The sequence below is a fragment of the Dermacentor variabilis genome, chromosome 5 (genome assembly GCF_050947875.1).
Source record: "Dermacentor variabilis isolate Ectoservices chromosome 5, ASM5094787v1, whole genome shotgun sequence".
Lineage (NCBI taxonomy): Eukaryota > Metazoa > Arthropoda > Arachnida > Ixodida > Ixodidae > Dermacentor > Dermacentor variabilis.
The window spans coordinates 48,335,131-48,362,617 of NC_134572.1; the positions used below are offsets into that span (position 1 = coordinate 48,335,131).

Genomic DNA, 27,487 nt, shown 5'->3' on the forward strand with positions numbered 1-27,487 from the left:
TAGACGGTGTCGTGCTCGTTGTTACTGCGCCGCGCGTGATACCCTCTGTCACTGTGGAAGGCGCTCCAGTGCTCTCACTTGTAGTCGCAGCAGTTTCTTTTTCAGTGGTAAGAGCGGTAGACGGTGTCGTGCTCGTTGTTACTGCGCCGCGCGTGATACCCTCTGTCACTGTGGAAGGCGCTCCAGTGCTCTCACTTGTAGTCGCAGCAGTTTCTTTTTCAGTGGTAAGAGTGGTAGACGGTGTCGTGCTCGTTGTTACTGCGCCGCGCGTGATACCCTCTGTCACTGTGGAAGGCGCTCCAGTGGTCTCACTTGTAGTCGCAGCAGTTTCTTTTTCAGTGGTAAGAGTGGTAGACGGTGTCGTGCTCGTTGTTACTGCGCCGCGCGTGATACCCTCTGTCACTGTGGAAGGCGCTCCAGTGCTCTCACTTGTAGTCGCAGCAGTTTCTTTTTCAGTGGTAAGAGTGTAGACGGTGTCGTGCTCGTTGTTACTGCGCCGTGCGTGATACCCTCTGTCACTGTGGAAGGCGCTCCAGTGGTCTCACTTGTAGTCGCAGCAGTTTCTTTTTCAGTGGTAAGAGTGGTAGACGGTGTCGTGCTCGTTGTTACTGCGCCGTGGCGTGATACCCTCTGTCACTGTGAAAGGCGCTCCAGTGGTCTCACTTGTAGTCGCAGCAGTTTCTTTTTCAGTGGTAAGAGTGGTAGACGGTGTCGTGCTCGTTGTTACTGCGCCGCGCGTGATACCCTCTGTCACTGGGGAAGGCGCTCCAGTGGTCTCACTTGTAGTCGCAGCACTTTCTTTTTCAGTGGTAAGAGTGGTAGACGGTGTCGTGCTCGTTGTTACTGCGCCGTGCGTGATACCCTCTGTCACTGTGGAAGGCGCTCCAGTGGTCTCACTTCTAGTCGCAGCAGTTTCTTTTTCAGTGGTAAGAGTGGTAGACGGTGTCGTGCTCGTTGTTACTGCGCCGCGCGTGATACCCTCTGTCACTGTGGAAGGCGCTCCAGTTCTCTCACTTGTAGTCGCAGCAGTTTCTTTTTCAGTGGTAAGAGTGGTAGACGGTGTCGTGCTCGTTGTTACTGCGCCGCGGGTGATACCCTCTGTCACTGTGGAAGGCGCTCCAGTGGTCTCACTTGTAGTCGCAGCAGTTTCTTTTTCAGTGGTAAGAGTGGTAGACGGTGTCGTGCTCGTTGTTACTGCGCCGTGCGTGATACCCTCTGTCACTGTGGAAGGCGCTCCAGTGGTCTCACTTCTAGTCGCAGCAGTTTCTTTTTCAGTGGTAAGAGTGGTAGACGGTGTCGTGCTCGTTGTTACTGCGCCGTGCGTGATACCCTCTGTCACTGTGGAAGGCGCTCCAGTGGTCTCACTTGTAGTCGCAGCAGTTTCTTTTTCAGTGGTAAGAGTGGTAGACGGTGTCGTGCTCGTTGTGACTGCGCCGCGCGTGATACCCTCTGTCACTGTGGAAGGCGCTCCAGTGGTCTCACTTGTAGTCGCAGCACTTTCTTTTTCAGTGGTAAGAGTGGTAGACGGTGTCGTGCTCGTTGTTACTGCGCCGTGCGTGATACCCTCTGTCAGTGTGGAAGGCGCTCCAGTTCTCTCACTTGTAGTCGCAGCAGTTTCTTTTTCAGTGGTAAGAGTGGTAGACGGTGTCGTGCTCGTTGTTACTGCGCCGCGCGTGATACCCTCTGTCACTGTGGAAGGCGCTCCAGTTCTCTCACTTGTAGTCGCAGCAGTTTCTTTTTCAGTGGTAAGAGTGGTAGACGGTGTCGTGCTCGTTGTTACTGCGCCGTGCGTGATACCCTCTGTCACTGTGGAAGGCGCTCCAGTTCTCTCACTTGTAGTCGCAGCAGTTTCTTTTTCAGTGGTAAGAGTGGTAGACGGTGTCGTGCTCGTTGTTACTGCGCCGCGGGTGATACCCTCTGTCACTGTGGAAGGCGCTCCAGTGGTCTCACTTGTAGTCGCAGCAGTTTCTTTTTCAGTGGTAAGAGTGGTAGACGGTGTCGTGCTCGTTGTTACTGCGCCGTGCGTGATACCCTCTGTCACTGTGGAAGGCGCTCCAGTGGTCTCACTTGTAGTCGCAGCAGTTTCTTTTTCGGTGGTAAGAGTGGTAGACGGTGTCGTGCTCGTTGTTACTGCGCCGTGCGTGATACCCTCTGTCACTGTGGAAGGCGCTCCAGTGGTCTCACTTGTAGTCGCAGCAGTTTCTTTTTCAGTGGTAAGAGTGGTAGACGGTGTCGTGCTCGTTGTGACTGCGCCGCGCGTGATACCCTCTGTCACTGTGGAAGGCGCTCCAGTGGTGTCACTTCTAGTCGCAGCAGTTTCTTTTTCAGTGGTAAGAGTGGTAGACGGTGTCGTGCTCGTTGTTACTGCGCCGCGCGTGATACCCTCTGTCAGTGTGGAAGGCGCTCCAGTTCTCTCACTTGTAGTCGCAGCAGTTTCTTTTTCAGTGGTAAGAGTGGTAGACGGTGTCGTGCTCGTTGTTACTGCGCCGCGCGTGATACCCTCTGTCACTGTGGAAGGCGCTCCAGTTCTCTCACTTGTAGTCGCAGCAGTTTCTTTTTCAGTGGTAAGAGTGGTAGACGGTGTCGTGCTCGTTGTTACTGCGCCGTGCGTGATACCCTCTGTCACTGTGGAAGGCGCTCCAGTGGTCTCACTTGTAGTCGCAGCAGTTTCTTTTTCGGTGGTAAGAGTGGTAGACGGTGTCGTGCTCGTTGTTACTGCGCCGCGCGTGATACCCTCTGTCACTGTGGAAGGCGCTCCAGTGGTCTCACTTGTAGTCGCAGCACTTTCTTTTTCAGTGGTAAGAGTGGTAGACGGTGTCGTGCTCGTTGTTACTGCGCCGCGCGTGATACCCTCTGTCACTGTGGAAGGCGCTCCAGTGGTCTCACTTGTAGTCGCAGCAGTTTCTTTTTCAGTGGTAAGAGTGGTAGACGGTGTCGTGCTCGTTGTTACTGCGCCGTGCGTGATACCCTCTGTCACTGTGGAAGGCGCTCCAGTGCTCTCACTTGTAGTCGCAGCAGTTTCTTTTTCAGTGGTAAGAGCGGTAGACGGTGTCGTGCTCGTTGTTACTGCGCCGCGCGTGATACCCTCTGTCACTGTGGAAGGCGCTCCTGTGCTCTCACTTGTAGTCGCAGCAGTTTCTTTTTCAGTGGTAAGAGTGGTAGACGGTGTCGTGCTCGTTGTTACTGCGCCGTGAGTGATACCCTCTGTCACTGTGGAAGGCGCTCCAGTGGTCTCACTTGTAGTCGCAGCAGTTTCTTTTTCAGTGGTAAGAGTGGTAGACGGTGTCGTGCTCGTTGTTACTGCGCCGCGCGTGATACCCTCTGTCACTGTGGAAGGCGCTCCAGTGGTCTCACTTGTAGTCGCAGCAGTTTCTTTTTCAGTGGTAAGAGTGGTAGACGGTGTCGTGCTCGTTGTTACTGCGCCGCGCGTGATACCCTCTGTCACTGTGGAAGGCGCTCCAGTGGTCTCACTTGTGGTCGCAGCAGTTTCTTTTTCAGTGGTAAGAGTGGTAGACGGTGTCGTGCTCGTTGTTACTGCGCCGCGCGTGATACCCTCTGTCACTGTGGAAGACGCTCCAGTGCTCTCACTTGTAGTCGCAGCAGTTTCTTTTTCAGTGGTAAGAGTGGTAGACGGTGTCGTGCTCGTTGTTACTGCGCCGCGCGTGATACCCTCTGTCACTGTGGAAGGCGCTCCAGTGGTCTCACTTGTAGTCGCAGCAGTTTCTTTTTCAGTGGTAAGAGTGGTAGACGGTGTCGTGCTCGTTGTTACTGCGCCGTGCGTGATACCCTCTGTCACTGTGGAAGGCGCTCCAGTGGTCTCACTTGTAGTCGCAGCAGTTTCTTTTTCAGTGGTAAGAGTGGTAGACGGTGTCGTGCTCGTTGTTACTGCGCCGCGCGTGATACCCTCTGTCACTGTGGAAGGCGCTCCAGTGCTCTCACTTGTAGTCGCAGCAGTTTCTTTTTCAGTGGTAAGAGTGGTAGACGGTGTCGTGCTCGTTGTTACTGCGCCGCGCGTGATACCCTCTGTCACTGTGGAAGGCGCTCCAGTGGTCTCACTTGTAGTCGCAGCACTTTCTTTTTCAGTGGTAAGAGTGGTAGACGGTGTCGTGCTCGTTGTTACTGCGCCGCGCGTGATACCCTCTGTCACTGTGGAAGGCGCTCCAGTGGTCTCACTTCTAGTCGCAGCAGTTTCTTTTTCAGTGGTAAGAGTGGTAGACGGTGTCGTGCTCGTTGTTACTGCGCCGCGCGTGATACCCTCTGTCACTGTGGAAGGCGCTCCAGTGCTCTCACTTGTAGTCGCAGCAGTTTCTTTTTCAGTGGTAAGAGCGGTAGACGGTGTCGTGCTCGTTGTTACTGCGCCGCGCGTGATACCCTCTGTCACTTTGGAAGGCGCTCCAGTGCTCTCACTTGTAGTCGCAGCAGTTTCTTTTTCAGTGGAAAGAGTGGTAGACGGTGTCGTGCTCGTTGTTACTGCGGCGTGAGTGATACCCTCTGTCACTGTGGAAGGCGCTCCAGTGGTCTCACTTGTAGTCGCAGCAGTTTCTTTTTCAGTGGTAAGAGTGGTAGACGGTGTCGTGCTCGTTGTTACTGCGCCGTGCGTGATACCCTCTGTCACTGTGGAAGGCGCTCCAGTGGTCTCACTTGTAGTCGCAGCAGTTTCTTTTTCAGTGGTAAGAGTGGTAGACGGTGTCGTGCTCGTTGTTACTGCGCCGTGCGTGATACCCTCTTTCACTGTGGAAGGCGCTCCAGTGGTCTCACTTGTAGTCGCAGCAGTTTCTTTTTCAGTGGTAAGAGTGGTAGACGGTGTCGTGCTCGTTGTTACTGCGCCGCGCGTGATACCCTCTGTCACTGTGGAAGGCGCTCCAGTGGTCTCACTTGTAGTCGCAGCAGTTTCTTTTTCAGTGGTAAGAGTGGTAGACGGTGTCGTGCTCGTTGTTACTGCGCCGTGCGTGATACCCTCTGTCACTGTGGAAGGCGCTCCAGTGCTCTCACTTGTAGTCGCAGCAGTTTCTTTTTCAGTGGTAAGAGTGGTAGACGGTGTCGTGCTCGTTGTTACTGCGCCGCGCGTGATACCCTCTGTCACTGTGGAAGGCTCTCCAGTGCTCTCACTTGTAGTCGCAGCAGTTTCTTTTTCAGTGGTAAGAGTGGTAGACGGTGTCGTGCTCGTTGTTACTGCGCCGTGCGTGATACCCTCTGTCACTGTGGAAGGCGCTCCAGTGGTCTCACTTGTAGTCGCAGCAGTTTCTTTTTCAGTGGTAAGAGTGGTAGACGGTGTCGTGCTCGTTGTTACTGCGCCGTGCGTGATACCCTCTGTCACTGTGGAAGGCGCTCCAGTGCCCTCACTTGTAGTCGCAGCAGTTTCTTTTTCAGTGGTAAGAGTGGTAGACGGTGTCGTGCTCGTTGTTACTGCGCCGTGCGTGATACCCTCTGTCACTGTGGAAGGCGCTCCAGTGGTCTCACTTGTAGTCGCAGCAGTTTCTTTTTCAGTGGTAAGAGTGGTAGACGGTGTCGTGCTCGTTGTTACTGCGCCGTGCGTGATACCCTCTGTCACTGTGGAAGGCGCTCCAGTGGTCTCACTTGTAGTCGCAGCAGTTTCTTTTTCAGTGGTAAGAGTGGTAGACGGTGTCGTGCTCGTTGTTACTGCGCCGTGCGTGATACCCTCTGTCACTGTGGAAGGCGCTCCAGTGCTCTCACTTGTAGTCGCAGCAGTTTCTTTTTCAGTGGTAAGAGTGGTAGACGGTGTCGTGCTCGTTGTTACTGCGCCGTGCGTGATACCCTCTGTCACTGTGGAAGGCGCTCCAGTGGTCTCACTTGTAGTCGCAGCAGTTTCTTTTTCAGTAGTAAGAGTGGTAGACGGTGTCGTGCTCGTTGTTACTGCGCCGCGCGTGATACCCTCTGTCACTGTGGAAGGCGCTCCAGTGCTCTCACTTGTAGTCGCAGCAGTTTCTTTTTCAATGGTAAGAGTGGTAGACGGTGTCGTGCTCGTTGTTACTGCGCCGCGCGTGATACCCTCTGTCACTGTGGAAGGCGCTCCAGTGCTCTCACTTGTAGTCGCAGCAGTTTCTTTTTCAGTGGTAAGAGCGGTAGACGGTGTCGTGCTCGTTGTTACTGCGCCGCGCGTGATACCCTCTGTCACTGTGGAAGGCGCTCCAGTGCTCTCACTTGTAGTCGCAGCAGTTTCTTTTTCAGTGGTAAGAGTGGTAGACGGTGTCGTGCTCGTTGTTACTGCGCCGCGCGTGATACCCTCTGTCACCGTGGAAGGCGCTCCAGTGCTCTCACTTGTAGTCGCAGCAGTTTCTTTTTCAGTGGTAAGAGTGGTAGACGGTGTCGTGCTCGTTGTTACTGCGCCGCGCGTGATACCCTCTGTCACTGTGGAAGGCGCTCCAGTGCTCTCACTTGTAGTTGCAGCAGTTTCTTTTTCAGTGGTAAGAGTGGTAGACGGTGTCGTGCTCATTGTTACTGCGCCGTGAGTGATACCCTCTGTCACTGCGGAAGGCGCTCCAGTGGTCTCACTTGTAGTCGCAGCAGTTTCTTTTTCAGTGGTAAGAGTGGTAGACGGTGTCGTGCTCGTTGTTACTGCGCCGCGCGTGATACCCTCTGTCACTGTGGAAGGCGCTCCAGTGGTCTCACTTGTAGTCGCAGCAGTTTCTTTTTCAGTGGTAAGAGTGGTAGACGGTGTCGTGCTCGTTGTTACTGCGCCGTGCGTGATACCCTCTGTCACTGTGGAAGGCGCTCCAGTGGTCTCACTTGTAGTCGCAGCAGTTTCTTTTTCAGTAGTAAGAGTGGTAGACGGTGTCGTGCTCGTTGTTACTGCGCCGCGCGTGATACCCTCTGTCACTGTGGAAGGCGCTCCAGTGCTCTCACTTGTAGTCGCAGCAGTTTCTTTTTCAGTGGTAAGAGTGGTAGACGGTGTCGTGCTCGTTGTTACTGCGCCGCGCGTGATACCCTCTGTCACTGTGGAAGGCGCTCCAGTGCTCTCACTTGTAGTTGCAGCAGTTTCTTTTTCAGTGGTAAGAGTGGTAGACGGTGTCGTGCTCATTGTTACTGCGCCGTGAGTGATACCCTCTGTCACTGCGGAAGGCGCTCCAGTGGTCTCACTTGTAGTCGCAGCAGTTTCTTTTTCAGTGGTAAGAGCGGTAGACGGTGTCGTGCTCGTTGTTACTGCGCCGCGCGTGATACCCTCTGTCACTGTGGAAGGCGCTCCAGTGGTCTCACTTGTAGTCGCAGCAGTTTCTTTTTCAGTGGTAAGAGTGGTAGACGGTGTCGTGCTCGTTGTTACTGCGCCGTGCGTGATACCCTCTGTCACTGTGGAAGGCGCTCCAGTGGTCTCACTTGTAGTCGCAGCAGTTTCTTTTTCAGTAGTAAGAGTGGTAGACGGTGTCGTGCTCGTTGTTACTGCGCCGCGCGTGATACCCTCTGTCACTGTGGAAGGCGCTCCAGTGCTCTCACTTGTAGTCGCAGCAGTTTCTTTTTCAATGGTAAGAGTGGTAGACGGTGTCGTGCTCGTTGTTACTGCGCCGCGCGTGATACCCTCTGTCACTGTGGAAGGCGCTCCAGTGCTCTCACTTGTAGTCGCAGCAGTTTCTTTTTCAGTGGTAAGAGCGGTAGACGGTGTCGTGCTCGTTGTTACTGCGCCGCGCGTGATACCCTCTGTCACTGTGGAAGGCGCTCCAGTGCTCTCACTTGTAGTCGCAGCAGTTTCTTTTTCAGTGGTAAGAGTGGTAGACGGTGTCGTGCTCGTTGTTACTGCGTCGCGCGTGATACCCTCTGTCACCGTGGAAGGCGCTCCAGTGCTCTCACTTGTAGTCGCAGCAGTTTCTTTTTCAGTGGTAAGAGTGGTAGACGGTGTCGTGCTCGTTGTTACTGCGCCGCGCGTGATACCCTCTGTCACTGTGGAAGGCGCTCCAGTGCTCTCACTTGTAGTTGCAGCAGTTTCTTTTTCAGTGGTAAGAGTGGTAGACGGTGTCGTGCTCATTGTTACTGCGCCGTGAGTGATACCCTCTGTCACTGTGGAAGGCGCTCCAGTGGTCTCACTTGTAGTCGCAGCAGTTTCTTTTTCAGTGGTAAGAGTGGTAGGCGGTGTCGTGCTCGTTGTTACTGCGCCGCGCGTGATACCCTCTGTCACTGTGGAAGGCGCTCCAGTGGTCTCACTTGTAGTCGCAGCAGTTTCTTTTTCAGTGGTAAGAGTGGTAGACGGTGTCGTGCTCGTTGTTACTGCGCCGCGCGTGATACCCTCTGTCACTGTGGAAGACGCTCCAGTGGTCTCACTTGTAGTCGCAGCAGTTTCTTTTTCAGTGGTAAGAGTGGTAGACGGTGTCGTGCTCGTTGTTACTGCGCCGCGCGTGATACCCTCTGTCACTGTGGAAGGCGCTCCAGTGGTCTCACTTGTAGTCGCAGCAGTTTCTTTTTCAGTGGTAAGAGTGGTAGACGGTGTCGTGCTCGTTGTTTCTGCGCCGCCCGTGGTAGCCTGTTTCACTATGGAAGACGCTCCATGGTCACTTGCCGTCGCAGTAGTTTCTTTTTCAGTGGTAACATTTGGGGTCCTGCTCATGGTTGATATTTTGGTTTCTTCTGGGTTCTGGTTTGCCGTTGTGGTTTCTGGAGGATGGAAATCAAGCATCGTAAGAATGTTAGTGGAGAGTTTTGTTGGAAGTAAAATGAGGTAAGGGAACTTGACATACTCTATGCTTTCTTTAACTGAAGATCACTGCCAATCGACGCCTGTGAAGGTGATTGGTCGGCGAAGCTGTAGAGATGTTGCGCCTAATGTAGAGAAACTTTTCAGACACCGATATTATGAGGGGCGCTAATTTAGCACAATGGTCCTCAAAGTGATATATGGCATATATGATATATGACAGAAGTCGACGTTTCGATGCATGTTACAAAACCTCTTTTATTATCTTGAAAATTACTCCTATAACGGCTTTGTGGTCGCAATGAAGCACACTGATCCTTTCCGTTCTTGTTTGAGAAATGTTTTACAGCGTAAGCTATATAGCCTCATTCCAAAAGATGTTTCGGTTGGCGATTGTGGTCCTTCGCCGCCTCTGGTGGCGTCTGGTCTCCGTAGCCGATATCGCCACGTGTCTTCACATATCGCCACGTATCTAGTTCGCCACGTATCTAGTTCAAACCCGGATCGAACCCGAGCCCGCTGCGCGGAAGTTTGCTGCTTTACCAGTGAGTCACGCAAACTTTTTTTTTTGCCTTTTATACATGCGAGTAGTGTCATGCGAGTAGTACATGCGAGTATCATACATGCGAGTAGTAGTAAAAACAAAGCGCTACATAAGTTTCAGGTGACTGAAAAAAGATTCAGAAATTAAGCAAGCGAGGGCAAGCGTCCGGTAAAGGCATCCGGTCCTGCGCTGTTTCTTATGAAGCGTACACATCACGAACTTAGACAGCATATTCTCGAAAAAACTACCGAGTGGTTCGCATTGGTTCAGCGTAAGTGTCCCACACTCTACTGCGGTAAATGACATATGTAGACCAAGTACCATGAACATTTCATGTGGTGGGTCACATGGATTTTAAAAGGCAGGAAACGTATTGTGTATGCTGTGATGCTTAAATCTTCTTGAAGTGTTCTTTGGATAAGGTCCCATAAGAAGACGGAATCCTTACACTCTACAAAGCAGCGGCCAATCGGGTCAGTACGTGGACGAAAACGGCAGTTTGTCATCCTCGGCACGAAACAGGACTATTTTTCTAACCAGGTTTTGACAGGAAGGGTTTCTGAATATAACTCAAAGGGGCCCTGAACCGTGCCTCGGGCTTGGTGAAATAACTTAGTCCGCACGTAGCATACGCTGCTGTGAACATCTCTGCCATGTTTTGATGTCGTACGCGATGCGTAGAACTAGCAAGCGCCGCACGAAATCCCTTTTGCCTCAAACGCTCTCTTTTCAACAGTAGCCTGATCCTTATTCCCTTCTGGATGCTTTATTTCATAATAAAGCGGAGTCCCACGTGCCGTTGCTATTAATGGCTGTGGTTTGCTATTTAGCGCACATGCTGCGGCCGCCACGGTGTGCCGCCACGAGGCCACCGGTTATAGTGTTCCTGTATATGCTCCCGCAGGGATCAAAGTTGCGTATAACTTTTCCGGCGCTGCTCGCACCGCTATTGATGACGTCAAATGTTCAACTGCACCGCTGCGAAGCCAACTTTACGGGTGCGGCGCCGACTCGTTTCGGTCAGTGCTATCGAAATTACAATCAACGAACCGTCCAACGTGTGTTGCTCGGATCGGCTCCGGGTTGCAGGTACGGTATTCGACGATATTAAGTTAACAACTTAGGTAAAGTGGTACGAAACACATCATTTTGACACTTGTATTCCCGTATGACGGGGTACAGCGCTCGAAACTGAACAAATCGCGCGGAAGGTGGCAAAGCTTCCTACGCGGTGCCGTGCGGACGGACGAGACCGGTCAGCTCCGAAAGGGACCAGGATATGCGAGGTGCGTTCGCCTTGTTTATAGAGGTGTGTTCGGTTTGTTTACACTAAAGCAGCGTTTATCTCGACTAAGATTCCATTACACGCTGAAATACGTACGCCTGGCATGAGAGGTTGTTCACTTGTGCAATTTCTTGGGTATATGTGCAGGACAAAGAATGGACGTCACGTCTCTTACGAACTCGCCCAACTCGCTGTGTAGCTTGTACGATTGTTAAGTCCATGCGGCTCTATCACAGTGTGTTCAAAACAGATTAAATACTAGCAGATACAATTTCCCCACTGCATCCTGCCTTTTCTCTATTCTGTTTTTTTTTTGTCGGCGTTCTGATTTTTCATGTAAGTTTGATTAATCTACTCGTGTTCATTGTTTTGTAGCCTGCGAAAACATCGTGCGCTCCCGCCGATGAGATAGCTGTGATTGCTTCAGCATTTACCGCCCGCAATATCTTACTTGTTCGATCAGCCTTGTCGACGTGAGCAATGTGAAATTATTTTTGTACGTTTAATAAGCGCTGTGTCATGGTAAATTAACGTGAGTAGTATGAAGAGATAAAGAAAAATGTGTCGTCATATTACAGTCTGGAATGTGTGAACAATTACTTTGCAAGTTTGCCATCTTATGTGATTAGCGCAATAAAATTAACCTGTTGTTACTCTTAATTACTTGTTGCCTTTCCAGTGGCTTTTAATTCTGCACCCAAGGCTCCAAGAACCAGCACTCATGCCCCGCTGCCACCAGCAATTGCTCATCCATTCCCCTGTACGAAATAAGTTTGATCTAGAAGCTCGTACATCTTGCACATTTTTTACGAAGCAGCTGTTAAGTTTACGGTATGAATCGTAAAAATAAGCTTTGCATAAAATGTGCGCATGTGAACATTTGTAATGCGTTTAAATCTACGTGCCTGTACCGCATAGTATATTGAAAACGTGCAGCCGCTATGAATGACGGTCAAGGTTAAGTGTCACTGACATAACTGCTGGTAGGATAGTTCTCTCGGCCGCGATCATTAGTCGCCTGGTTGCGGCAGCCAAAATGTGCTCGCATAGTTATCCACCATACGTGTGCGAAGTTTTCTTTAAACACCCTTGAAAACATTTCTTACCTTCCGGCCTCCGCTAGAAAACTTTATAGGCATGCTCAAAAACATTACGCCACTTTTTGTTTCAAGGTAATGCGCGTTTACGCGCGGATTTTTGAGCTCTTGGAGCCACAGATGTAGTAAGAATTTTATTTCGGGGGATCGACGGGGGTCCTACTTCTATATGTACGTTCCTGCGTGTGTGTGTGTATGTGCCTGTATATATGTACGTACAAACTAAATATTTCGGGGGGTTGGCACCCTTCCGGCTGCACCAATCGTTCGAGCGCAGCCTGCACTAAGAAGTGTCATTTTGCTCACCACTTTCGAACAATTGCCGCACGGTCAGCAGCTCACGACCAGCAGAGAAGAAAGCAAATGAAACACTACGCTGCATTTGCCTCCTGCGCGCTCTAAGAGTTGCTTCACTGCAGAGCTGGAACTCAGCGGTGGACCTACGCGCAACTCTGTCCCCTGTGAGGGCATATACAGGGACACGAACTGGTTAAGCGCACTGCGGTTCGCTGAGGAAAACCGCGTTTGGATTGCTTTTAGTGCGTCGTAGGCGCCAAAATCGAATGACGTGGCATCTACGTTACTGTACGCGCCACCGTGACATTTAGAAGGCACTCCCCACTCCGCCGTAGCCTTCGCAGCGCAAGGCATTGAACAAGGAGTGGGAGTACAGCCGATGCCGTCTTTTATTGCCAATAACTCCGGTTCTGCTGAACGCATTGAAGCACTTCTTGCTTCAAGGCTTTTCTGAAATAATATATTTTCATTCGAACCCCTTTCTCCACTTCCATAGAATGTGATTCAGGACCCCTTTAAAGGAACGTTTTAATCCCAGGATGAATGATCATTCGACGGACACGCTTAAGTATATCTATACTCCATTTCAGACATCAGGTGCCATGATATGGAAGCTACGCAAGTCATTTGGTGGCAATAATGTATCACTCCGCGCAGTCCGTCTATGCTTTGCTGCTCAGCAATGGTCTTTGTTCGCGCGAGCGCGCACGTGAGGCGGCCGCGACGGGCTGTCAATAGAAAAAGCCAAAAAGAAGCGTAACAAAAAAAAAAGAAATTCATCTAAAACAACGCATTAGATAGCCGAACACAACATCATGTTTGTTTCTAAGTAATAAATCTATTTTTTCATTATACTGAAATTATATAAAGGACAATTTCGCGCAATTTCTATCAAGCACATGGATTTTTTTCTAAGTACGAACGCAGCCACTGCAAATAGTATCTCTAGCCTCCACAGCGTTGCTCCTGATGCCTGAAATGGAGTATAGGTGATAAGATTCCAAATAAGTCGCAAGATAATGGAGAACAGGAAACACGAGTGCATGCCTATTAGTATAGCAAAAGTTTCTTTGTGGGAGGCCGTCAAAATATCATCATCATCATCATCATCATCATCATAAGCAGCAGCAGCAGCAGCCTGGCTACGCCCACTGCAGGGCAAAGGAGTCTCCCATACCTCTCCAACTACCCCGGTCATGTGCTAAATGTGGCCATCTTGTCCGTGCAAAGTTATTAATGTCATCCGTCCCCCTAACTTTCTGCCGCCCCCTGCTACGCTTCCATTCTCTTGGAATCCAGTCCGTAACCCTTAATGACCACCGGTTACTTCCCTCCTAATTACCTGACCTGCCCATGACCATTTATTTTTCATGATTTAAACTAAGATGTCATTAACTCCCGTTTATTCCCTCACCCAATCTGCTCTCTTCTTATCCTCCTAACGTTACACCCAGCATTCTTTTTTCCATAGCTCGTTGTGTCGTCCTTAATTTAAGCAGAACCCTTTTCGTAAGCCTCCACGTTCCTGCCCCGTAGGGGAGTACTGGTAAGACACAGCTGTTATACACTTTTCTCTTCAGGGATAATGGCAACCTGCTATTCATGATCTGAGAATGCCTGCCAAACGCACCCCAGCCCATTCTTATTCTTCTGACTATTTCAGTCTCATGATCTGGATCCGTGGTCACTAGCTGCACTAAGTAGACATATTCCCTTACCAGTTCCAGTGCCTTGCTACCTATCGTAAACCGCAGTTCTTTTCCGAGACTGTTAAACATTAGTTTAGTTTTCTGCAGATTAATTTTTAGACCCACACTTATGCTTTGCCTGTCCAGGTCAGTGAGCATTCATTGCAATTAGTCCCCTGAGTTACTAAGCAAGGCAATATCATCAGCGAATGGCAAGTTAAAATATAGTGAAAATATAGTCCATACTAAAGCGAGCCTTTAGAAAGTAAAAGCCTTCAACAATGATGAAACTGGATGGAACTTCACCTACATCATCCCTTTATAGCAACTGTTTTCATAGTTACGGTTTTGAATGTTTAGTAACGCTGCCTACTCGTTGTAATATGACAAATGAGGGCACACTATCAGATCATGCGCTAAGCAACATCGCCAGAGGCTGGAATCATTGATTTCGACATAACAGACCCTTACCTTATCTTTGTTTTCCTTAACTCAGAGCCGCAGTCAGCCACTATTTCGTACTTCAGCTACGTACTGAACAAAGATGCCTTTTTGGAATCTGTGACTAAATCTGACTGGTCTGCTGTCCTTGAAAATAATGATCCGCAAGAAGCCTTTTCTCAGTTCTCGGCAATTTTGTTATCATTAATCGATTCACATACTGTCAAGAAATATGCAAAAAATTCTCTCCCTTCCTCAAAACCCTTGGTTAAAACCCTTGGTTTCGTCCTGGCTAGCATACTAGCCAATAAGCGGAAACGTGACAACCTATATAAAAAAACTAAAAGGCAACCTTTCAATGTCGCCCTCGTTGCGCGATACAAAAAATTTTGCAACGCACTCAACAGCAAAATAAGGAATGCAAGGAAGCGCTACTATAAGCACAAACTTGGTCAGTCTGGCATTAACTCAAGACAAAAGTGGCAAGTTTTAAATTCCTTTTTGCGCAGAAATGAACAACTCTCATTTATCGATACCATCACAAACGATCACATTGCATATGATCAACCATTTGACATAGAAAGAGCGTTCAGTGATGCCTTTTTTCCGGACAAACCAGTCTTCAGTAGCCGTCCTTTGTCACTGACTCGTGTGCCGCATTCATTCTTTCTTTACCCTATACAACTCCCCATGAGGTTCTTGATGTCATTCGCAAGCTCAAAGTGACCAGTGCCGGTCTTGATAATATTCATCCTAGTAACATAAGACTAGTTGCTCATCTCATACGTGATGTTCTATGTTTTATTATCAATTTAATATTCAGGACCGGCATTTTTCCATCTGAGCTGAAACGAGCAAAGGTAATTCCAGTTTTTAAGACAGGCGGTAATTCGTTACTAACAAATTACCGCCCAATATGTATACTGCCATTCTTTAGTAAAGTGATTGAAAAGTTGACTGTTACTCGATTAACCAATTACCTGTCTAAATTTAATATTCTTTCCAATTCTCAGTATAGTTTTCGTCCTGGCTATTCGACCGACCTTGCTCTTATCTCCCTAACTGATCGCTTAAAGGAAGCTATTGATAAAGGGTATTTTGCTGGTTCAGTTTTTATTGATCTTACGAAAGCTTTTGACACTATTAACCATAACATTTTGTTTTTAAGTTGGAAGCTCTAGGCATAACTGGACCAGCACTAATGTTACTACGAACCTATCTATAGGATAGACATAACATAGTTAAAATATCTAATGTTTTTTTCCGAAGCTAAGGTTACTAACCTAGGGGTACCACAGGGTTCTATTCTCGGACCTTTATTATCTTTAATTTACATTAATGATCTGCCTGGCTGTCTAACATGCTCACGCTGTGTATTGTACGCCGACGACACAACCATTATTAACTGCGATAAAAATATTTCGTCCTTGGTTACTAAACTCAATAATAACTTGGCTAAGGTTATAAACTGGTGTATAAATAGTAATCTTGTTATTAATCCCTCGAAAACCAAGTTTATTGTATTTAATTCCCCCCCCCCCCCCCCCGAAACCGTCTTGTTTAGTTCCATTGCTGATTCTTGGCTGCCATTTAATTCCTTCTAGCACTCGTTGCTCACTCTTAGGGGCAGAACTAGACTCTAATCTCGAATTTCATTATCATGTCTCGAATATTAAAAAGAAAGTTGCTTACGGCATTCGGTTACTGATTAGAGCCAGCCAATTCTTTAACTGTTCTACACTTGTCTCACTATATTACGCTTTTATACACACACACACACATAAACTACTCGTTAATATGTTGGGGACACACATATAATACTCACCTCAGTTCACTTCAAACTTTGCAAAACCAAGCAATTAGAATAGTCACCTCTAGTCCCTATAATACTAGCGCTCCCCCATTGTTACACTCTAATAACATTCTTTCTGTCAAAGAAACTTTATTGTATAATCTGGGTATATTTATTTTTAAGTTATTGAATAATGAAGTTCCTGCATGTATAATACCTAAAGCATGCCCGATAAACGCTAATGTCACTAGATTTGCTTTACACAATAAGCTCATTTTACCTCAGGTGCGCACCAACTATGGCAAACAATCGGTTCATTTTGCAGATTTTTCATTTTGGAATTCCATTCCACTTTGCGTCAAAACTTCGTGTTCAACAACCATATTTAAAAAACATCTGAAGAATTTTCTTCTAAAAGAAAATATTTAACATTAACTTGTTTTCCTATTTCTTTCTTCACCCTTATTACTTCAAATATTCCGCTGTTCTGATAGCTTTCTTTTTTCCTAATAGTCATGTGTATTTCGAAGTTTTTTTTGTTGTTGTTGTTTCTATTGTTGCATTTATAGTCATGTATATTTGAAATTCTTTTTTTTTTGTATTGCATGTTTGGGTAAAATGTTTTGCCCGTTACTGTTAAATTCGCTTAGTTCATTTAGTTTTGCTGCATTTTGCTCCCTGCAACTGTATAATTTCCTTCGTCAGATTTCTTGTAGCTAGCTCCTAATCTTGTTTTGCATTTTCCAGTGCTTACTTTCTTCCATGTTTGCTTATATATGATTTTAATATAGTTCTAATCGTTGCTTTAGAAAACGCATATTTATAAATAAAAGGAGGTCCCGATACAGTCATTGACTATGGGACCTCCTTCTGTATATTATTTTATTTGATAACCTGTAATCTATAATGAATAAAATCAATTTCAATTTCAATCTCCTTCAAGAAGCCCCAAGTAGCCGTTGGTGAATCTCTGACAGATAATGACACAACTATTTCTGGCATGTAATTGACTAATCGAAGTTGTGACATCTCTCTTAGAATTGTACTGTTCACATCAGGAAAGAAGAATAACAGGGAGACAAATTGCTTAGATAAAGGTGAGCTTCTTGAGTAGGGGCTCGGCCCACGCCAACAATTGCTAGCCTGCAACGCAAGAATGACCTATAAACGCGCCCTACTCTGCTAAGAGACACGCGATGTGACATGCACGCCGCATAACGTTAATGCGTGCAAAGTTTGCATTGCATTTGTATAATATACTTCGTCATTGGAAAAGATAACTTGGAAACCGTATCAGACGCGATAAGGCACTGCCGTACCTTCGAAGCACTGAATACTCGTCGAACTACACAGAAATTTTGACGACTAGCTAACGTGACAAGTGCAGCCAGTGTGGACAAGAGTTCTCCGACAGACTTATCGTCTACCATCCGTCAGATTGTCCGTGAGGAGCTCCTTCGGCACGAAGAACAAGCACGTTGTGTGGCGCCACATTACAGCTCTTGCGCTTTCCGAGACGCCGTCTGTGCAACTCCCTCGACTCCTTGACAACACTTTCTGCCATCTTATAACGATTCTTTTGACCGAAGCCTTGACCAGCGCCTACGCTACGTTCTTATTCGACGACCAGCCCGTGCCTATGACTTACAAGGCGAGAATATTCGTTACTCTCCACGCACGGCCGCTGCAGAAAGTTGTCATCAGCATTCCGAAGTTCGCCCTATGCCGGCGTGCTACAGATGTGGCAACCCAGGTCACGTAGCCAGGTACTGTAACCAACGCCGACATATCGGGCTATGGGCAATCGATGCCGTTTAAGTGGCGCAGTGGTCGCTGCTTGGACACACAGCGGACAGCCAACTCTGCTCAAGGAGGCCACGTCCGAAAAGACAGGCCGCGTAACTCCCCCTAGGAAGCTACTCGGGAGAAGCAAGAACCCGCAACCATTCGCCTGCTCCCGATGGCACTCTGTCACCATCACCAGGTTTCCGAGCGTACCAGTCACCATCTCCCCCGCGGCGCATTACGTCATCATCTCCACGGCACCGCCTCACGTCGCCCACGCCGGAAAACTAGGCAGTGCGGCCGATGGAGGTGAGGTCGCTGGGAAACTTTTGCTGCCGACTGACATGCCTCTAACTATCTTTAAGCTGAAGAAGATGGTTCGTGTGCTTATTGAAGGTGTCTCCACCATGGCTTTAGTCAACACGGTCGCAACTATTTCCGTCATGAGTGTGCTGTTTAAACGCCTTCTGCGACGCAAGAATATGTTTCGTTGGGACCAGAGCACTAGTTTTTGTGGAGTCAGCGGTGACTCGTTATACCCAGTTGGCATCTGCAATGTGGATGTGTCCTTGAGCGGCCGAGTTTTTAACACTGACTTTACTGTTCTTCCTCTTTCCACTCACGACGTAATTTTAGGGATCGACTTTTTGCAATTGTGTGGTGCCAATGTTGACTGCCAAAGGGGCGAACTGAGTGTGGGCGGGAGGGTTACATCAGTGTTCTTGGAAGACTCGCCCCAACCAAGAAAGTGTGTTTTGTGTTTCCGAGGATACAGTTGTGCCCATTTTATCCGCGATTCGAGTTTCTGTTGTTTATTCAACTTGCAAGCCCTTTGGTGCTGCAGTGGATCCTGTACATGTGAATTGCCAAAAGAAAAATGTGTTGGTTCTGCATTGCATGGTATCGATGCTGAATGGATGCACGGGGCTGTGGGTGATAAATTGTTCTGCTGAAGCAACTATGCTACCTCAAGGCTTAAAGCTTGCCACATTTCAAGAAGACTTGCCGATAGCCATGGAAGTGCTTACAGAACTTGCGGCCACAAGAGAAGCCGGTAACATGCGCTCTTTTGACTCAAAGATCCTTTGCATAGTCGCCAATTCACTCAGTGACCATAAGCGTGAGGCGTTGGTGGCCCTCCTTGCAAAACACCCTTCAGTATTCGACTTCGCGCAGAACGACAGCCAGCCATCGATCCCTGCGTCTAGAACTCGTCACCGCATCAACGCACGGTCTGCCCAACGGATTCGACAAAAACCCTATCGTGTGTCACCCCAAGAGCGCAAGATAATCAGCAATCAAATCGAAGAAATTCTAAGCAACGGAGCCATCCAAGAATCATCTAGCCCTTGGGCAACACCAGATATATTGCTGGGAAATAAAGCCGGGACATGGCGATTCTGCGTTGATTACTAGCGCTGAAACGCCATTACTAAAAAAGACGTGCACGCGCTTCCCCGAATTGAAGATGCGATCGATTGCCTTTTTGCAGCCTCCTACTTCTCTTCTGTTGATCTGCGGTCAGGTTACTGGAAAATTCCTATGCACAGTGACGACAAAAAAAAAAACATCATTTGTAATGCTCGACGGATTTTTCGAATTTAACGTTCTGCCTTTCGGGCTTTGCAACGTGCCCGCAACGTTCGAAAGGTTCATGGACACTATACTGCGCGGCTCGAAATGAGAAGTTTGCATGTTTTACCTGGACGACGTCGTAATCTTCGGGCAAACATTTAGTGAGCATAGCAAGCGACTGGAGTTGGTGCTGAACTGCTTGGAGAAAGCCGGCCTTGTCTTGAATTCGAACAAGTGTCATTTTGGTGAACGACAAGCTCTTGTGCTGGGACATTAGGTCGATAAAGACGGCATACGACCAGATCCACAAAAGACTGCGGTTGTGGAGGAACTTAACGAACCTCACAGTTTCAAGCAGCTACGAAGCTTTTCAGACTTATGCTCCTAATTTTGCTTATTCATTCCTAGATTTGGCGACATGGCCCATCCTCTTACGCGCCTTTTCCAGAAAGGCGTTCTTTTTGAGTGGACCACAGAATACGACTCTTCGTTTCGTCAATTAAGCTTCCTCTTGAGGTCGCAGCCTATTCTTCGCCACTTCAATCCCTCAGCACCAACAGAGGTTCACACCGACGCGAGTGGTGTTGGCATCGGCGCCGTGCTTGTTCAGCGCATCGGCGGAGGTGAACACGTGACCTCGTACGCGAGCCGCTCCTTGACTTGCTCCTCGCGCAATTATGCAGTGACCGAGCAAGAGTGCTTGGCGGTCATCTTCGCGGTGCGACTGTTTCGTTCTTACCGCTTCGCCCCTTCACGGTTGTCACAGATCATCATTTATTGTACTGGCTCGTGAATGATCGGGACCCTCCTGGTCTTCTTGCACGTTGGGCTCTACGTCTAAATCAGTACGATTTTGCTGTTTCGTACAAGAGCGGTCGACGACACGCTGATGCTGATTGCCTCTCTAGGATGCCTCTTCCAACGACTGAATGTGACATTCACAATTTCGATTAGTACATCGCCTTTGTATCTTCGCACTTTTCTGATATGGGTACCTTGATGTCCGAACAGCAGAAGGACGACAGTTTTCAACCACTCTTCGCGACCACACACGAGCCTTCAGTAAATAGCTGCTTTCACTTACGTGACCGCATCCTGTATAATAAGAGCTACCCGATGCCTGTTGCACGTGCGACGGCGGTTCTCCCGGCGTGCCGGTGTGGTCTCGCGCGGTGGGCGGTGGTCGTCAAGCTCGAAATCTTGACGAAAAACGCGCTCACTTTAAAGTACGTGGTATCCGCTGATTCCTTGTAGCCTGCCGATTCTGTCGGTGCACAATGAAAGGGGTGAGGGACCTTTTCCGCTGCAATGAGCGGAAGACGCATGATCCCGTTTGGGGCACGTCATTACTCCACGGCCCCCTAGCGGAGAGTCTCGTAGGTGCCGAAATCGAAAGAAGTGGCGTCTACGTGCGCATCGAAAATCAGATTCGAATTAGGCGCCCAGGTGACGTTCAGTAGGCGGAGCGTTGTGGTTACACTGTTGCCTTCGCAGTGCAAAGTATTGAAGAATGAGTGGAAGCACTACAAACGGTATGATTGATTGCTAAGAACTCTGCTTTTCCTGAACGCACTGAAGAACTTTTTGCGACTAAGTATTTCTGAAATATTCTAATTTAACTTAAAATGCGTTTCTCGACTTTTACAAAAAGTGGTTCAGTGCCCCTTTCATATGGAAGTTGTTGAGACATCAGGGGACTCACTCACTGAGAGAAGCCTGTAGAGACCGTGGGTATTTATTAACTTTATCTCCTCTCTTTTGACCTTGTATGTCGTAATTTCGATGTCAGAAGGCTGTGATTTATACATTCGGACCCTTATGCAGCGTTTGTTTTTTACAAATGTGCATGTGTCAGCAGCGAGTGAACTGACCATTCACAGTATTTTTTGTGTTATCCTGTCTCTGCTGCGATAAACATACATAATATTATTGCGTTACTCCAGCGCACAGCAGTCTGAAAGAGTTCAGCAATAATATGTTACGGGTTTTAACATCCATATGGTGTTCAGTGGACTATGAGGGACGCAGTATAGAAAGGGCTCCAGAGTAGTTTTGACCACCTGGGCTCCTCAATGATCATCCGAAGCACGCTACCTGAACATTTTTGTTTTCCCTCTATATCGGTATGCCGGCGCCACGGCCGGTAATGGCACCCGTGTCGCCATGCTAAGCAGTGCAACACCACAGCCACATAGCCACCGAGCAGAATTTTTCTTCTCTCACTAACAAAACTAAACATACCCGTTTTACAACTTTTCGGCTTGTGTTATCCTACTCTGCGCATTCAATTATTCTATTTTGACATTGTATAGGCAGAGGGGGAGGAGGGAATGAGTCGGTGATTTAAACTCGACGAAGGAAATAAACTTCACGGCTGCTCATTCCAATCGAGTGGCCGTTGCACTTGTTGCCCCGACGAAGCCACGACTTTTTGTCGAAAAGCTAGCTCGAGAGATGTCCCTTCTTTGACTACAATTGCATACTTCAGGTGAATTAAATGACGAAGCCACCACGTGCAACGCGAGCGCGGTAGGAAGCGGTGAGTGGGACGGGGAGGGAGCGGGGGGGGGGGGGGGAGGGCGTCGGGCTCTCGGGCTTTCCCGCCCGTGGGGCTTCGCCGAGCTCCTGTAGAGAAAAGGCAACTGTTGGCGTCTGCTGAAAGACTTCACAAGGGGAGGTATGTAGGTGTTCTGTTTGGCGTATTAGCCGAATGGCGGAAGCTGGGGTCACGGGGTAGCGATGTCAAATGATATTCCACTCAGTCAATGTGAGCACAGAGATGCTGACAAATTTGTGGCTCCGTCAAGAGGGCGCGTCCCGGTTATATTCAAGTGACTTGGCATTGACATCCCTTTGAAGCAGTCTTCCGAGGCTACGCACAGGCACTAGCACAAAAAAAAACGCAACCTGCGAATTGATGCTAAATGGCATTCAGCCCAAGCACGGCACTAGCCACAAGGAATGCAGGGATGTCACATGTGCACCCGAGTGTACCGACGTCACGAAAAATGTTCGTGAAATTTTGCCCTATGTGGCAAGAGCGTCTCTGCCAGTCTTTCATTGGCGGTGCCAAGGCGGCTGAGGTGTGATATCCCCGTAGCAAAAATGGCGCTTGCTGAAGCAAAGCGAAGTGGGTGGCGAAGCCTCGGCTGCAATGGAAGTCTATTTTCTTGTTTTTGTGATCATTACAAGCGCTTTTCAGCATCTGCAGAGATACTCATCGAAGTCAGCAAGCCGTTATACGCTTCGTCGCCTATTCAGAGACTGCGATCTATAAAGAAAGCAGTTCAAGATCTTGGCTGTTGTGGTCTTGAGAGTCGAGTGTCATGCAGGTCATTCTCAGCCAACAACGCCGATTAGTCTTGAAGACTGGTAGCTGGCCTAAGCTATCGGGGCGTCACCTAAAAGCTAAGCTGTACCGCTCGGTCTTCCGTACCTTCTTAACGAGAGTTGTCTACTTGGTGATCAGCTGCGACGTCTAGAGGTTGGAGGAACAGATCTGGGGGCTGAGTCACATAGGAGGATTCAATCAAAGTTATTTAGAAGTGAAATCTCACTCGACCAGGCAGAAATAAAAGGCGCAGCACAGCTACGTCGTATTTGCAGTACACTATATTCTATATGAGCACGAAGATCACTAAATTATCCTGGAGAGGCATACGTTTTAGCACGCAAAATGGCTCCTGAAATCGCATCCGTCTTCCCTAGGTCGTTTGCTAAAGAAACAGGTAATATCATCATCAGCCATTGCAATGACCTGTCACCGTAGCAAAGCACCGCCTCCGAGGAGACAAAAATTTTGATGATGATGATCATCATCATTATCATCACCATCATCATGATATATTGGCATCCCTCGTGAAACGGGGCGGTAACAAGTAGTCACCTAGCCTGCTTGAGTTACTCAGGTGTGTTATACGTGGTTTCCATTTTAGAAGGTTTGACCGCAGCTTTTCGGCGACTGTTCCTGCACGGAGTGTCGCCGACCCTCGTAACCACGCGAACGAGCACAGCGAAGGATGAAAGAGTGAATCCTGAACGCAGATGGGGATGAAAGACGGAGATAGCGAAGATAGCGTGAGGAGGAAAATGGAGGAGGAGGGTGTAATGGAAGCACGAGGAGGGAAGCGGGCGAAAGGGTGAGAAGGAAAGCGTAGTGTCGGCGGCGACAAGGCATGCGGCGAGCGCGTCCACCGATACGCTGCGATATATACGATATGCGCGTCCACCGAACCGCTGCGCATTGCGCTACTTCGCCTGTGCTGCTGCAGCTAAAAAGTGCGCTCCGCGTTCCGTGTTCACACTTTCTTCCTGGACAGTGAGCGACGCAACGGGTGGAAGTTCTTCGTCTGCCGTTGCTGTTAAACGAGCCACCCGAGCAGAGAATAAGTGCCGCCGCCGAGAGCGCCTTGTCGTTCAGGATCAAATTATTTGCCATATTTTATCGCGAATCCAAAATATCTAAACAACTGCGCTAAAAATTCGCATTACGGAGTATCGTAATCGTCGGAGAATTTTTTTTTGTACACATCTCTTTAAGCTTTAATATTCAACTTCACGCCAAAAACATTTGTGCCTAGTATCAGCACATTGTGCCTGCGAAGTGCTTTAGGTGCTATCTGCCCGTTTATCATGCCGATAGTGAGTGTTTTAGGATGACTTCTTCCCACAGAGTATGCCTATAAAGCATTTTACTGGTGCTGGCCTGCCTAGCTGTCGCCTACCATTTGAAGGTGTAGCATGCTGCATGCTATTAGTTGCTGCCCTGTTCATCTTTATTTTGCAGGTGCCTAGGACAAAAATGGAGTTGGGCAGGTCATGTAATGCGCCGGTTGGATGACCGTTGGACCATAAGGGTTATAGAATGGATACCAGGACAAGGGAAACACAGTCGAGGACGGCAGAAGACTAGGTGGAGCGATGAAATTAGTGAATTCGCGGGCGCTGTTTGCAATCGGTTGGCGCAGGAAAGGGGTAATTGAAGGTCGCACGGAGACACCTTCGTCCTGCATTGTACACAGAACAGGCTGATGATGATTATGAAGAGGAGGACAAACTTGTTAAGCCGGCCGTTTGCAGCTGCGTTACTAAACATAGGAAAGAGACGCAGCAGCGCCTCTTCATTTTTTCGCAAGTTCCCGGTCACGGTGTTCTTGTGACGTTTCTGGCCACCCGCGAAATTTTTGGGTTAGCAGGTGGCCTGCTCAACCCCCCTCTTTATCACTCATCTAGTATGCGTCCCCTCCCGCGCCCCTCAACGAAAAAATTTCTGGGTATGCCACTGATTTAAATGAAATTTGTTAAATTTCACATTGAAAGTTCAATTCTAGCAACTCTACGAAGCATAATTATCATTTGAAGCCTGAACTTCTGAATAAACATTTTAAATAATGGCAAGTTGAAAAACAGGCGCACGAGCTTTTTAAGTTCGAAACCATGCACGAAAAACAGGAATAGTAGTTCTGTAAACTGCATCGGTTACAGACTCTAAAGCTGCCAAATGTTTCATATTGCAACGTAGGAAGACGCAGACGAAAAGCTATATACAAGTATATTTACAATGAAATACGCAGCACTTGGTCGAGAGGCAACAGCCCGCGCTGGCCTCTAATCGTCGTCGTCGTCTTCACACTGCTCGCCTCTTCGTCATTGCAAATACCATTCCGTAGCAATATACATACAAACGCGGAATTTTTGAAATGTTTCAGAGGGTTTTGATCAAGTACTGCGCTTAAATTATAGATATGCTTCACAGCGTTGTAAAATGCATCAATGTTGCCCGCTTTAGGTATAGAGGTTAAGTGCAAGCTACAAAACCGTTGTCAGAAATAAACATCAAACTCCACACTAAAAGCGGCTGTACCATTCCCAGAATAGACACCATTCGGGTGCTTGGCATGTTCATCGAATCCAATGGCAGTAACAATATGACGCTCAACAAGCTCACAGCTAAGCCTAAGAACATGATCAGACTTATCAACAGAGTCTCGAATAGGCGTGGGGGCTTAAAGGAAGACAACCTCCTCAGGTTGTTCCACGCCTTCCTCATGAATCATATAGTTTATGTGGCAGCCGTGCACAACTGGTATAACTCCGAGAAGAAACGATTAAACACGCTCATCAGAAAAAGTATAAAAAAGTACTAGGCATTCCGTTACGGGCGAGTACGGATCTCCTTATGCAACTAGGAGTGCACAACACATTGGACGAGATAATCGAGGCCCAGGAGTCAGCCCAACTGGCCCGTCTATCCTGTACCCCGGCTGGAAAGGAGATCCTGGCGGTTCTTGGGGTCTACCCTATCCTCATGGAAGAGCGGAAATATGAAATTTCAGAAGATCAAAGGAACAACATACGAGTTGCACCGTTTCCCCGTAATTTTAATCCTAAACACAACGTAGGCAGCCGCAGGGCAAGAGCCCTCGCCCTCCTCAAGCGTACTAAGGACGATCCCTACTCGGCATGTTTTGTCGACGCCGCCCAATATGGACAGTCGTGTAACTTCGCCATTGCCCTCGTTGATCACAACGGACAGATAGTGAATGCGGCTTCCCTGAAGTGCTCAACACCAACCAGAGCGGAGCAGGTCGCAGTTGTTATAGCACTCCTAGACAACAGCAGACCACAAATCTTCACTGATTCGAGATCGGCGGTCAGGGCTTTCGCTTCAGGATCCATCGCTGAGGAGGCTCACAAGATTCTTAAGAACAAGATCATCTCTCCACACACCATCACGTGGTATCCAGCTCACCTCGAATCCCAGCTTGACCCATTTCCCAATCTCAATGACATCGCCCACTCCCAAGCGCGCGCTCTAACCCACCGCGCGGGAGCAGGATCGAGCTCAGACTCCGGGGTTCCCGAGTTTCGGGACACTCTCACTACTTTCAGCGAAATTACTACGCACTATCACCTGGGTAGGAGGACTTATCCTCCCCCTCACAGCAAACTGGCTAGATCTCTGGCGTCCACTTTACGCATGCTTCAGACTAAGTGCTATCCAAACCTGGCCCTTTTCCACACGATCACTCCAGAGGCTTTTAGCTCTACTTGCCCCGTCTGTGGGGCTGTTAGCGATCTCGCACGCATGCTCTGGCGATGCCCCTCATTAGAGGGACCCAATCGCATCACAGAAGAAGATGGAGCTCTGCCACCCAGAGCTCAGAACTTTCACGTCAAACCTGGGCTGTCCAGAGAGCCCACGATGCGGTGGCTAGGTTCGGCCTACCCGTCCCCACGTGGGAGCGGCCCGCAGCCCTGCCCTAGGGCAAAGCATCTCAGGATTTTGTAATTAAAGTTCTCTGTCTGTCTGTCTGTCTGTCTGTCTGTCTGTCTGTCTGTCTGTCTGTCTGTCTGTCTGTCTGTCTGTCTGTCTGTCTGTCTGTCTCTGTCTGTCTGTCTGTCTGTCTGTCTGTCTGTCTGTCTGTCTGTCTGTCTGTCTGTCTGTCTGTCTGTCTGTCTGTCTGTCTGTCTGTCTGTCTCTGTCTGTCTGTCTGTCTGTCTGTCTGTCTGTCTGTCTGTCTGTCTGTCTGTCTGTCTGTCTGTCTGTCTGTCTGTCTCTGTCTGTCTGTCTGTCTGTCTGTCTGTCTGTCTGTCTGTCTGTCTGTCTGTCCGTCCGTCCGTCCGTCCGTCCGTCCGTCCGTCCGTCCGTCCGTCCGTCCGTCCGTCCGTCCGTCCGTCCGTCCGTCCCGTTACCGTTATTACACTCGTAGTTTCGTTTTCGGAAATTTCCCATTTCAAAAATTTTCATAACAAAATTGACAAGGTAAATTAAGCTCTGCTTCCAACAGTCCATAGATTTTATTTCATTATGCTGGTGCAGTGGTTGCTGACAAAAACGATTTCTGCATCTCTATAAATTTGGATAGAAGCCCTCGAGCTAAAGCTTCCTCCCGATATAAAATGCATAAAGGATGTTTTTTACACGAATTCTCATTTATTCAGGCTGCACAGTGCAACTTAGCTGAACCGCTACAAGTCAGCCTCCAAATCACGCCACGGAGTGAAGAATAATGTTATCAAAGCTGACTTTTCAGCTACTCCCCCCCCCCCCCCTCTCGCTGGGCGGTAGCTCAAAGCATAATTGATTTTCTTGTTTTAGCTCACTTACCTTCACTTTCCCGGTTTCCAAGCATTGTCTCGCCTTGTTGAGCTCGAAACAGTGGTGGGACGCTTCGTTGGTGCGTGATGCACACTAGGTACCCTACGAAGGCAATGGTGAACCACCAGCGAAAGGCATTCTCACACGCCATGCCTGCGCGCAGTGGGCAGGCTAACTGACCTACCACCGGTGCGTTCTAGTGCCAACTGCGATGAGCAGGAGACAGATGGGGGTCGTTCAAACT

The 27,487-nt window shown here is 48.6% G+C and overlaps 1 protein-coding gene across 1 annotated transcript; it reads right to left on the reverse strand.

Annotated features, from left to right (window-relative positions):
- Positions 1-568: 568 nt before the first annotated feature.
- LOC142583523 (uncharacterized) lies at positions 569-27,487 on the reverse strand. The gene is made up of 2 exons (XM_075694012.1): positions 27,253-27,487; positions 569-8,598 (listed from the first exon to the last, which is right to left on the reverse strand). Exons 1-2 carry the CDS (start codon positions 27,392-27,394, stop codon positions 569-571), a joined length of 8,172 nt encoding a protein of 2,723 aa, XP_075550127.1. The 5' UTR covers positions 27,395-27,487.